Source organism: Melitaea cinxia, chromosome 16 (genome assembly GCF_905220565.1).
Source record: "Melitaea cinxia chromosome 16, ilMelCinx1.1, whole genome shotgun sequence".
NCBI classification, from domain to species: domain Eukaryota; kingdom Metazoa; phylum Arthropoda; class Insecta; order Lepidoptera; family Nymphalidae; genus Melitaea; species Melitaea cinxia.
In genome coordinates, this window is record NC_059409.1 from 10,360,428 (window position 1) to 10,372,203 (window position 11,776).

Here is an 11,776-nt window from a genome sequence, read left to right on the forward strand (position 1 = left end):
TAGTGTTTTCACTATTTTACATAAAAATTTGGCCATGAAAAAGCTTTTTTCTAAGTGGGTGCCGCGTTTGCTTACAACTAATCAAAAGGAACAATGTATCAATGATTCAGAGCGATGTTTGGCGCTGATGAATCATAATAAAAAGGATCTTTTACGTCGGTATGTAACAATGGATGAAACCTGGATATACCATTTCACTCCGGAATCCAATCGGCAGGCAGCGGAGTGGAGAGCGGCTGGTGAAAGCCGCCCGAAGCGTCCAAAGACTCAGAAATCGGCCGGTAAGGTTATGGCGTCTATATTTTGGGATGCGCATGGAATACTTTTCATCGACTACCTTGAAAAGGGGCAAAATATAAATAGTGACTATTACATGTGCTTATTGGAGCGATTGAAGTACGAAATTGCGGATAAACGGCGTCACATGAACAAAAAGAAAGTGGTGTTTCACCAGGACAACGCGCCTTGTCACAAGTCCGTGAGAACGATGGCCAAAATTAACGAATTGGGCTTCGAATTGCTTCCTCATCCCCCTTATTCGCCAGACTTGCCCCCCAGTGATTACTGGCTGTTTGCAGACCTCAAAAAAATGCTTCAGGGTAAGAAATTTGACTCAAATAGTGAAGTTATCGCAGCAACGGAGGCTTATTTTGAAGCCAAAGACAAATCGTTCTACACACATGGGATAGAAAAGTTAGAAAAGCGTTGGAGGGACTGTATCGCTCTTGGAGGAGACTATGTTGATGAATAAAAAATAATTTTATAAAAAAGACCTTTTTTTAGTACTTAGTCTCGGGACTTATTGAACCACGTGTTAGCTGTGCCCGCGACGTCATCCGCGTGGAACAGTGAATTTGGACAGCATTTTTTGGATACCTATATATTTTGTTTAATTTTGGACATCAGTTTCTAGCTCTTACAATGACGATACCATACAACTTTTTATCCCCACCTTTCAACCACTGAAATAAAACTGATTCAATGAAACTAAACATTTTATTTAAAGTAGGAAAAAGTGCACTGCAACATTTGCAAAGTATGCCGGGTACAGCTAGTAAACTATGCATTTGATCATGTCATGATCTTCAGCAGCGTTGTGCATGAGCCCACAAAGATTACTGAATTGGTACGATCAAAAAAAAAATCGGTGCTCTATCATTTTATTTTTTTGGTAAACTCTTATTTAATTGAGATATTATTTGAGATAGGAGGTGAGAAACTCAAGCGAATATTATTTTAGATGAAACATTTTTCTTAATTTTTTTGTATAGTGCCATCTAGTAGCATCATGCTGAAACTTTTGGAAAAGAGCATTTGTAACACACAGTACTGCTTTTTCTGTTGCGTCGTAATTTGGATAATATTTGACAGAGGACGTTAGTTGCATAAACATATTTTTTGTTTTTACGCAGGTACCTATGTATATTATGTTTTCACAGAATCAAAATTATAACATTTGTAAAATCTCGAGCTAATGTGGCATCATTGGCGAAATAGTTTGTACAATTTTGGCAACATTATCTCTTCATTTTGAATGATCTGTAATACGGAATATAAGCACAGAAAGAACTTAATAGATAAAAAATTTAAACCTTGATTGAAATAATGATAAAATTAAAGTCTTACCACAAACATTTTTATAAGTTATGACAATGATTCTACTTTGTGACGTTTCACATTCTTATTGTAGCAGAGTAGTCACAAATATTAATCTTATGCATGATTCACACATATTCATCGAACCTGGTTTTTCTACACCCTGCGCTGCGTGAGAGCATGTACAGTTACACACACAGAGAAAGGTCAATAGGCAACCAACTTCATTCAAAGTAGCGCCTGTTGATACGCTGCTGGTTCGTGTTTTAGTTCTAACTTCACTCAAGCACGGTCTTGGGTCTTATTGATGACGTTTTGTGTAAACAATTGATCGTTTAGTTTTGTTTTGTCAATATCTCGTGTATAACAGTTTCTGTTGCAATCGAACATATGTAGTGCGTTTATGTGATGTTTATTCAGTAATTCTTTTAATTGTTGAAGTGCTTTTGCGATGTTTGTGCTCTTCATTAGCTATAATATTGTGAATTTTAGTTTATTTGTAATCAAGTCACCGTGATCTTGAATTATCGGTAAGAAAAATTCTAATAAATTGTTTTTTACTTTACTAAACTTATAAGGTATAAATAATTTACTTGTAAGATACAACAACTTTCTAATTTATTAGTATTAATCGATACAGCTATTACGAAACGTGGGGTAAAAAAATTACCATATTGACGAAGTTTTTTATTAAACATTCTTTAGTTTTATCGGTATAAAATTAACTTCATCTGATTCATTACTTATTGAAGTATTGACATTAAATTGTAAATCAGGAGATTGGAGACGGGAATACTTAGTAAAGCGTTTTGGATTAATTATCCTAGTTTTTAAAGTTTTCCTTTGAAAGAGCTTGCTTGATTTTTTCTCGTTTATATTCATGGCATGTTTTCCATGATCATCGTCATCAGAGTTCCATTTTTTAAAGTCAATTTCGGTATCAGGTCCTGTAATTTCTTCGGTATCTCTTCTCTTCCGTTTGCCGGTAGCCACTCCTAGTTGCAAAAGAATAGGATTGCTTACTAAAGCAGCCGCGGCTCCAAGAAGTGCAATTCCTGCAATCGGCCATAATACCGCTTTAGCGGCCAATGCCTGAAAAAAATGTTACGTTTAATAAATATTCATAAGCAAATATGGAAATATAATAACCAAGTCGGTACAACGTGACCTTGTTTTGTACCTGTGTTGTTATAGTTTGTATATATAATAAGTTTATATTATCATCTGTTAAATGATTATCTATAATTGCGAAATATATACTTAATAACTAAAATATTTTCACGCATAATGGACTACCTTTGCGTCTAAATGCGGAAAACCGAGCCCAGTACAATACAATACAATACAATAACTAAAATATTAATTCTTGTCGTTCAACACTGTATTTTATTCGTACACATAACCACACATTACATATAGGCAGTTGATTCGCTTAACCTGCACAACAAGTTCTCAGTGTCATTAACTTACAATATATACTAGTTTATTAATATAGTAATTCAAATTGATATAAAATAAAGTATAATTGATCAAATTAAATGACTTAGTAATTTATTATAAGCTAGATGTTTACGTTTACTAGATATTTACTAAGTAATCTGGTACCTGATAAGCTTACGTAGTGGGCAGACTTAATTTGTTCCCTTCTATTAAATCATTACGTAAAATTGTACTTATGTAAACCTATCCGTAGGTATGTGTGTCAAGGTAATAAGATTTTAGATATTAAAATATCGTAAGATATATTAGTTATGTTATTTAGATAGTTATTGAAACTTTAATATAAATCCATTTACTAAGGACTAGCTAATTCTTCATCGCTAAATTTAACTGTTGATAATACACTCAAAAAATTAGGCAAGACTCAAGCTCCTTTACCAAATACACGCATAAAGACACGGAATTTTTGGAATTTCCACTTCTAAGAAAGTGATACAGGTTATAAGGTTTTTGATTAGTATAAATAAATTAAAATGACATTCGAAGAGTAAATCTAAAGATTTAAAGCGTATTCCTTGTCACTACGAGTAAGTATATCAAGAGCCGGTTTCACCGTTGTGGTTAAATGTTTACCTGCTAATCAGTTACGAATAGATTTTAACAGCAGGAATAGGCCGTTTTACTATGAGGATTAGGACTTTTTACTGTTTCTCCTCTACTAATAACTTACAACTTATAAATTCATATTTGCGAATAGAAATATCTTATGAGATAATGAACTGTAATTCGATGGTAAAAAGAGTAATATACGTATATTAAAAAAAAAAAAAAAAAAATTAAGAAAAGAGTAAAAATGAATCTAACGTTTTTATAATTTTTGTTTTGATGACTCGGATAGTGATGTTCCTCTTCATAGTGGTGACCGTAGTGGTGTCCATAGTGGTATGGGTCATAGCTGTGATGACCGAATTCGTGATGATCGGCAATTGGTATATGATGATCGTATCCGTAATCAAAATGCGGATATTCTTCATAATCGTGTAAAGAGTAGCCTGAAAGGTAAAAAATGTAAAATACACACGGTAAATGTGTAATTTTAGTAAGTACATTTATGTAAATCATAGAGTGAATTATAATAACAATATTGTTTATGTAAAGACGACGGACGATGCTCGATCAATACAATAGAAACATACTTTATTGTACAGTAAGAAAGGAAATTTTTATATCGAAAAGAAAAACATTTACATGTCTTATCGCTAAAAGAGCGATCATCAAAGAAAGTTTGACGCCATGGAGGTGTACATACATATTGTATAGACATATAATCATACACATAAATATACATACATATATATACTATTTATAATATACTATTTATAAAAACATATTTGTATAAATCTAATATATAAAATTCTCGTGTCGCGGTGTTTGTAGTAAAACTCCTCCGAAACGGCTTGACCGATTCTCATAAAATTTTGTGTGCATATTGGGTAGGTCTGAGAATCGAACAACATCTATTTTCCATACCCCGAAGTTATAAGGGAGATAATAAAATATATGGCAAAACAACATTTGCGGGGTCAGCTAGTATAATATATAAAATAAATATAAAAATATAAATATACATACGACAGAAAAGAGGAAGAAATGGCTAAAGTCATCGACAATTATATAGGTACGTTTGCAGTAATTGACCAATTTTACCTTTCTAGGATTTTTATTAAGAAGTCTTTTCCGAAAGCTTTTATTTAAAAATCAATTCAACCTGGTTTCATCTATTCTTAGTTTTATTTACTTTCCTAAGTTGTTTCAGTTACTTACAAAAGTAAATTATTCTATTGTAAGATTCTTCAGATTATTTAAATTTAATAACGTTTTAAATTAGTCGAACTAATTTCATTTGTCTAAGACTTACGAAAACATACGACAAAAGGTTATACGTAGATATAGGTACATACATACGTACAAATCAAAAACACAATCTTCATTACAGTATGTCTTAATAAAAATAAAATAAAAACATAATCAAAGTAAGAAGCTTTAAGTTTTCTTTCTATAAAGCGAAATAAAATTATCTAGAAAGTGATTCATGCAACACTTCATTCACTTCCTCTACTTACTAGAAGTATCTTTTACCTGGATGATCACGGCTAATCAGACCGCGACTGTGACTCGAGCTGGACAATTTGCTATCCGGTATTTCCTAGAAACAAAGAAAATAAATATATGAACAACTAGCCTAAGATTTTAAATGACTAGATAGTTGGCGTAGTTTCGATTCCTGAGTCTATGTAAACATTTATTTATTTACAGAAACGACAGCATAACCAACATCATATTACAAAAAGTCATTCTATATAATTTTAAGATAGCATGCCAATTACAGGTATGCACGTCATTCTTATTAATTGACATTGATTGTTTTTACATACATGGATATTAACTTATTGAAAAAATATCTAGCTATATAGCAAGCAGTCAGCTGTTACTTTTAACACAAACATTAAGTTGCATCTTAGGAACAGACGATCGCGTGTGCTCGTTAAAATATTAAAAAATAAACTTGAATGAAGAATTCCTTTAAAGGTGTAGGAGTTAATGGGGCCTTCTTGGAGATTTTTTTCCCTAGTAAATATAATTAAATCCAATTACTCTGCCCTCTGGCACGGTCCGATAGCTCGATGTTCTCAGTGCGTCTGTTTACTGCCCTCTTTTCACACGGCTCTTAATGTTGAAACTTCTCAATCGTATCAAAGACTTGTTCTTTTTCCGATCGAAATGAATTAAACGTAAATAAGTACACGTTAAATGCATCGTAATATTTCAAATGGGTTCGTCAACTTGTTTTACGATGTTATTGAAGTTTTATAACTGTTTTCTAATACTACGATTGGTTTAAGTTACTAGACGCTAGTGATGTTTCACTTGAAATAATTTGGTATTTTTTAATATGATTGACATAATATTTAGTTTCAATTACTTAAGCGTTTACTTGATTAAAACTTTGACTAACCATCACTTTAAATACGTTAAATGAAGATTATATCTGAGGTATAAAAAACATTAAAACTTAAATATAAAAAAGGCAAATCGGAAGTATAAGCAATTAATAAATAATATCTAATAAAAACGTATTATATAACTAATAATCACACAGTAATCGACATTAGATTACAAAAATAACGCGAATAGTCAAATATTTTTCTTAATTTAAAAATTGAGTCAAGTACTTCAAACATTTTCCTCGAATGTATTATTCAAAAGATATACCGAGAATCGATCTCACTTACAATCTGACTAATAAAAAGGAGCCTTCACACAGTCTGTATATAGAATTGAAATAAAAATATAATAAAAAATACAATTTTCATTCCTTTTTAATGCGAGAGTAATAATTGATTTTTTAAGATTTAAACTTTAGTAAATAAGTAATAAAAATACTGAAGATGTGAATTAGAACTCACATAAATATAATATGTTTGAACGAAGAACTGTGGGTGTATCGGCCTCGGATAAACAATATTTGAGCTGTATATAAGTAAACATTTATTTGTGAAATAAAGTTTGTGGTGGTTAAGATGAAAATTTAATACATAATTAGATCAACAAACTAAATAGTAGGAGATCCGAACTAGAGACGAATGTCTCCGATGTTTTCCACGAAATTTTTTTTTATATTTATTTTAGTATATTAAAAATGAAATCCCGAAAGAGTGGACTGAAAAACTCCTGGCTAGACTATAGTTAATTCAATATTGAAAAAAAAATATATTTATATTTAAAAATGCACCAATGCTTTTAAGGAATAAAAATACCAACTGACATAATGAAGTCGCTATAAATTGCTAACGTTGGGTTGTCTTTTATTTTCCTGGCATAACTACTGGTTTGGCAGATATAAAGAGGTATATTAATATATATTGTTCTAGTTACTTTCACTCACATGTAGAATAAATATATCTTACATCAAAATGAGCGCTACTTCATTGCGAATATGACAACATATGCCAATCGTAAATACGACGATAATGGCTGCTAAAAATCTAGTTTGAATGGCAGTTGCCGAATATAATATAGCCTAGGCAGGTATTTTTTAGCCCACCCTTTCGCGATTTATCTTCAACATATTAATGAAGATATTTATTTAACTTTTATCCATTAAGCAGATAGGTGAAGATCGTGTCTAGTTCGGATCTTAGACTAAAATAATTACAGTGCAAATGGCAATTACTTTTTGATAAGAAAGGAATTATTACAGCGGCATTTAAAAAAAAAAACTTTTAATGGCAGAGTCTGCCAAGCAAAAACTTGTTTTTATTAAAGACGGGGCCCGCTGGCCTGACGATCTATGTAAGATTGCCGGTGGAGTAGATTACGGAAAACCGAGATGTTTGGCGCAAACTTGGTGAGGCCTATGTCCAGTAGGGGACTGCGGTAGGCTGAACTAGTAGTTGTAGTAAGTAGTAGTGACAGACAACAACAGCCTAGTCGTCAATTTTTCGGTCGGCTTTTTATGCCTTTTTAAAGGCTTCGTGAAATATATTCTAGTGGAAACATTATGAAAACTATAATATGTTTAATCGCATTTTACGTTTATCTCACACATTTAACACATTGTTATAAAGTATAAATAGACCAATTAACAAATACATGTGAATTTCATTACTAGTTAAAAACAAAGAAAACTACTAATATTTTTAAAGTTTAAAACCAAAATTTATACGAAAGTCGTGTAACTAACTTAAGTGCGTGTAAAAGTTCCTTTAGAAAGGTAACATGTTATCCGTCACGGGAAAGGGTTACCAGTTACGTCGACCGAGTTTTGACGAGAAATTGACTATGAGCTATTTATTACAGTGGTAAAACAATCCTACTACATGGGAGCAATATTTATCATTTAATGGTATTCGTAATAAAAATAATGTAAATTATATCGGTTACACTGACTCACGTTTCCGCTCCGACAAGTTATCAAGAATGTGGGCCATACTAGTGATATTCCCACCAATACCTAAGGCTGTATTTCTATATTTCAATTACAACGTTTCTTACGCAGTTCGACGTTTTATTTATATGTTACACACACACACACACACACACACACACACACACACACACATATATATATATATATATATATATATATATATATATAGCGTTTGGATTGCATTTAAATCATCGCCTAGTTCAGACTGTAATAAATAGTTACAATCACAATGATAACTCAATATAACACTAACAATCAGAATTCAATATTTTTATATTCAAAATTAAAATATAATGAAAGCACAGCCTCCTTGGAGGCGTGAAATTATTTATCTACTTAATATTAAGTAGGTACATTAGATTTTTCTTAAACATACCGGCAAAATAATGGGTCGGAAATGAGATAAGTCAGCATATCGTTGTGGATCTTCTCTTTGCAATGTTTTAACATTTGTAATATTCTGCAATAAAATACATTAGTTCAAAAAATTCAATATTTGATAAAAATATAAAACAAGACGGCATTCAAACAATTTTGCATATTACTTACAGTATTATCTTGCTTCAAAGAAAATTCCCTGATGTGCTCGTTGAAATTGGAATTTGTAATAGGATTACATCTTCCAAGGTTCGTTCTCGTTAATATAAAAATTACGGATAAAATAAAAACGTTATATGGAGATCTCATAGAATTTAACTTCATAATGTACCTACACTAACACTTTCTTATAAAACTGCTCAAACACATGAAATGTATGGATCTCACGTTACATTAAAAGAGTAAAGGCTGAAATGGTACACTTTATAAAAAGTTGCAAAGGAAGAGGGGCGGTTTGTTTGACAATTTGACGGAGTATAGAACAATGGAGTCCAAGGTATAGTTACGCCCTGTTGAGTACGTTGCGAAGTCGTTTCATTGTTTCTAATCATAATGATGGCCATGTTATTGCAGATTGTTACATGGTGCATGCGCATTGTCTTGTATATTAGTCAAACTGCTATTCCTACTTAAAGAATAAAAGCAAATTGATTCCGAAGATGGGGTAGAGAAAATGAGAGAAAAATTATCCAATATATTTATTATAGCAGCAGGAATGGAGTGAACTAAAGAACTTACGCGAAAGCAAAAAGTGAAGTCTTTGCACTGTATGTTTTATGTATATGGTATAGATACGATTGTAAACTTTACAATACTTGTGCTTTATTTATAGACTTACATTTTTGAATAACCACAAAAAATCCTTTAATATGAGTGACTTTGGATTACAAAATATTGGTGCGTTGCATAAAATTCTTTATTTTTCAGTTCCGTCATATCGAATAAAACAAGAATTATTCTTTGAAATGTCAAGGCTATAATACTAAAGTTGAAAGACTTGCACCAAAAATTTTATAGTTTTTTTAACTTATTAGATAAATACAGTGTTTTTGAAATAAAACTTTGTCTATATTACTATATTACTAAATACTGTCAATTTCCGTGTTATTTTATTTTATTTGACCTAAATAGATACTAGCTTACAATGAATAATTAATCGATTGACACCAACGTACAGGTTTCAGTTTTATTACTTTAAATTATTTATTTCGCGCAAGTAGATTTACGATTGGCATTGCAATATATCAGGAACCCGCTAATAAAATTCTCTGTACACAGACATAAAAGGGACCGAAGTTATTGAATAAATTGAAAAAGTTAAACTTTTAAAGAAAAGTAAATGTCATAAAACTATAAATAAGCTCAGAAATTATTTAACCATGTAGTATTATCATAGTTATTCTAAGCACAGTATTATTTTATTTATGTATATTTCGTATAATATAAACATTTTACTTATGCTTAAAATAAAAACTTATGTAATATTATTATACATAAAACTTTTATATCAAAACATTCTATATTTACAAAGACCCCTTCCAGGAAGGTTTCTGTATCGTTTCGTTATGTAGACGGTATTCGATCCTTTTTATTTTACGACCTTCAATTCTTTAGGAGATCCATAGGTGGAAAAAGTATCGGATGCCTTTTCAATTGCTACCGCGTGGAAAAACATTTGGAATTAGAAAGGTTCGTGACAAATGATTCTGTTGGTTATTTGGGACAAATATCATCTTTTATTTATAGGGTTATTTTTTGTTCTGCCAGACAGGTACCTACAGTGTATAGAAAACATAAATAAATAACGTAATAAAAAATAAAAATATTCAATATTATTATACATTTATAGGTTTCAGATAGGTAAGAAAGTATAAAAATACTGGCGTTGAACTTACTTATATTTCTCGTACAATAAAACGAAAACGCTGTTTCCTTGAATCTAATTTTTAAGCTTTAGAAAGCAAACATCCATCAATGTCTAGCATCAAAGAAACGTTTGTAAGGTAAAGCAAGGTGTCACAGTAGATAGATCGAACGTAATCGAGTATCAATAGAAACGCGATTTGTGATTGCGTTTGACTATGCCTCTTGTGAGTGATGGTCCCTGGTTTTGATTATTCGTGACACAATGGGTTTTTGATACCGTATTGATTTTGATAAGGCTAAACGTAAACTTAGAAATCTTCTGTTATTTCTATGTGAAATGTATTAATAAAATGAATCTTCGAAACCTATAAAAAAGTATAGTAGTATAAGGCCGTTCGAAATTCGTTGGTCTAGTCTATACATATAATAAAATGGTATGAAATTCAAAACTGTGCATTGAATATTTTTTTAAAAGAATACTTGGGGTGTGATTTAAAATCGATACCGAAGCCAAAAATATAGTTTTTAGAATTTTTGTCTGTTTGTCTGTTTGTCTGTATGTATGTCCGGGATAAACTCAAAAAGTACCGCATGGATACTTCAAATTTGGCACGAATATTATTAAAAGTGGGGTCAACATATACCTAGGCTACATATTATCATGCTATCACCTACCGGGAACGAGCAGTGAACCCTTATTTCCTCAACGCATTCTGTAACAATGTGTAATCTAACGACGCATATTTGAATGTTGTTGTTATTATGTCAATAACCATGCTATATTAAGCTAGCTTCACACTATAAAAATAACGCAATATAAGAAACTAAGCCGATAAACATAATTAAATTAATATAAGTAGACAAAACAATTTTAAAGCAGCGCCATCTATGAGATTTTTCTGTAGATATGAAATGTAAAGAAGAAACGGGTAAATGAATGTTATTTTAAAAGGTACAATCGTAGGTATTTTTGGTGCTGTATAGCGTTCATGTAGACGTCGTCGCGGGCAGCAGCTAGTTTTCAATAAAATTAAAAATCTGTTCGCAATGTCATCGAAAGTATTGTTGTAGACAAATAGACGATTAACCGTAATTTTTATTTTTAAAAGTAATTATTGCGAAAACTTGCCCGAGTGTAGGTAGATACTTTAAATGCATCTACCGATGATATGAGGGAGATGTTTTTGAGATTCGTACGAGTCTTGTGAGTGACGTGGTTTGAAAAATGCGGTGATGCTTGTCAGACGTTAATGCAGCTGAATATGCGAGGGAGCAAATGTGCAGACGTATGGGGATTCGAAATAGAAATGGGGTGACTTTGAGGTGACATCGTTTATGAATTGTTGAGAGTTGAGACGTCGTAGGCATAAAAGTGTTTTATTAACATAAAATTTTAGGTTTTAAATTATTCAATTTTACGGTTAAAATTCACACTACTCACAACAACTCACAAAACTCACTAGTGGTATTCTTTATTTTAATATACTTATATACATTTAGTCTATA

General features: G+C 31.5%; 1 protein-coding gene across 1 annotated transcript; it reads right to left on the reverse strand.

Moving 5' to 3' along the window:
* Nucleotides 1-2,270: 2,270 nt before the first annotated feature.
* Nucleotides 2,271-8,967, reverse strand: LOC123660912. Its single transcript, XM_045595931.1, has 5 exons — nt 8,911-8,967; nt 8,403-8,486; nt 5,176-5,242; nt 3,901-4,088; nt 2,271-2,688 (listed from the first exon to the last, which is right to left on the reverse strand). Exons 1-5 carry the CDS (start codon nt 8,965-8,967, stop codon nt 2,287-2,289), a joined length of 798 nt encoding a protein of 265 aa, XP_045451887.1. The 3' UTR covers nt 2,271-2,286.
* Between the last annotated feature and the right edge of the window lie 2,809 nt (nt 8,968-11,776).

What these genes read in the sequence shown, in the direction of transcription:
- LOC123660912 (XM_045595931.1), bottom strand. Translation starts at nt 8,967, where the DNA reads ATGGCCATCATTATGATTAGAAACAATGAAACGACTTCGCAACGTACT. An exon ending in TCCGACCCATTATTTTGCCG is followed by an intron (nt 5,243 to 8,402) that starts GTATGTTTAAGA and finishes CTTTGTTTCTAG; the next exon opens with GAAATACCGGATAGCAAATT. An exon ending in GATTAGCCGTGATCATCCAG is followed by an intron (nt 4,089 to 5,175) that starts GTAAAAGATACT and finishes TTTACCTTTCAG; the next exon opens with GCTACTCTTTACACGATTAT.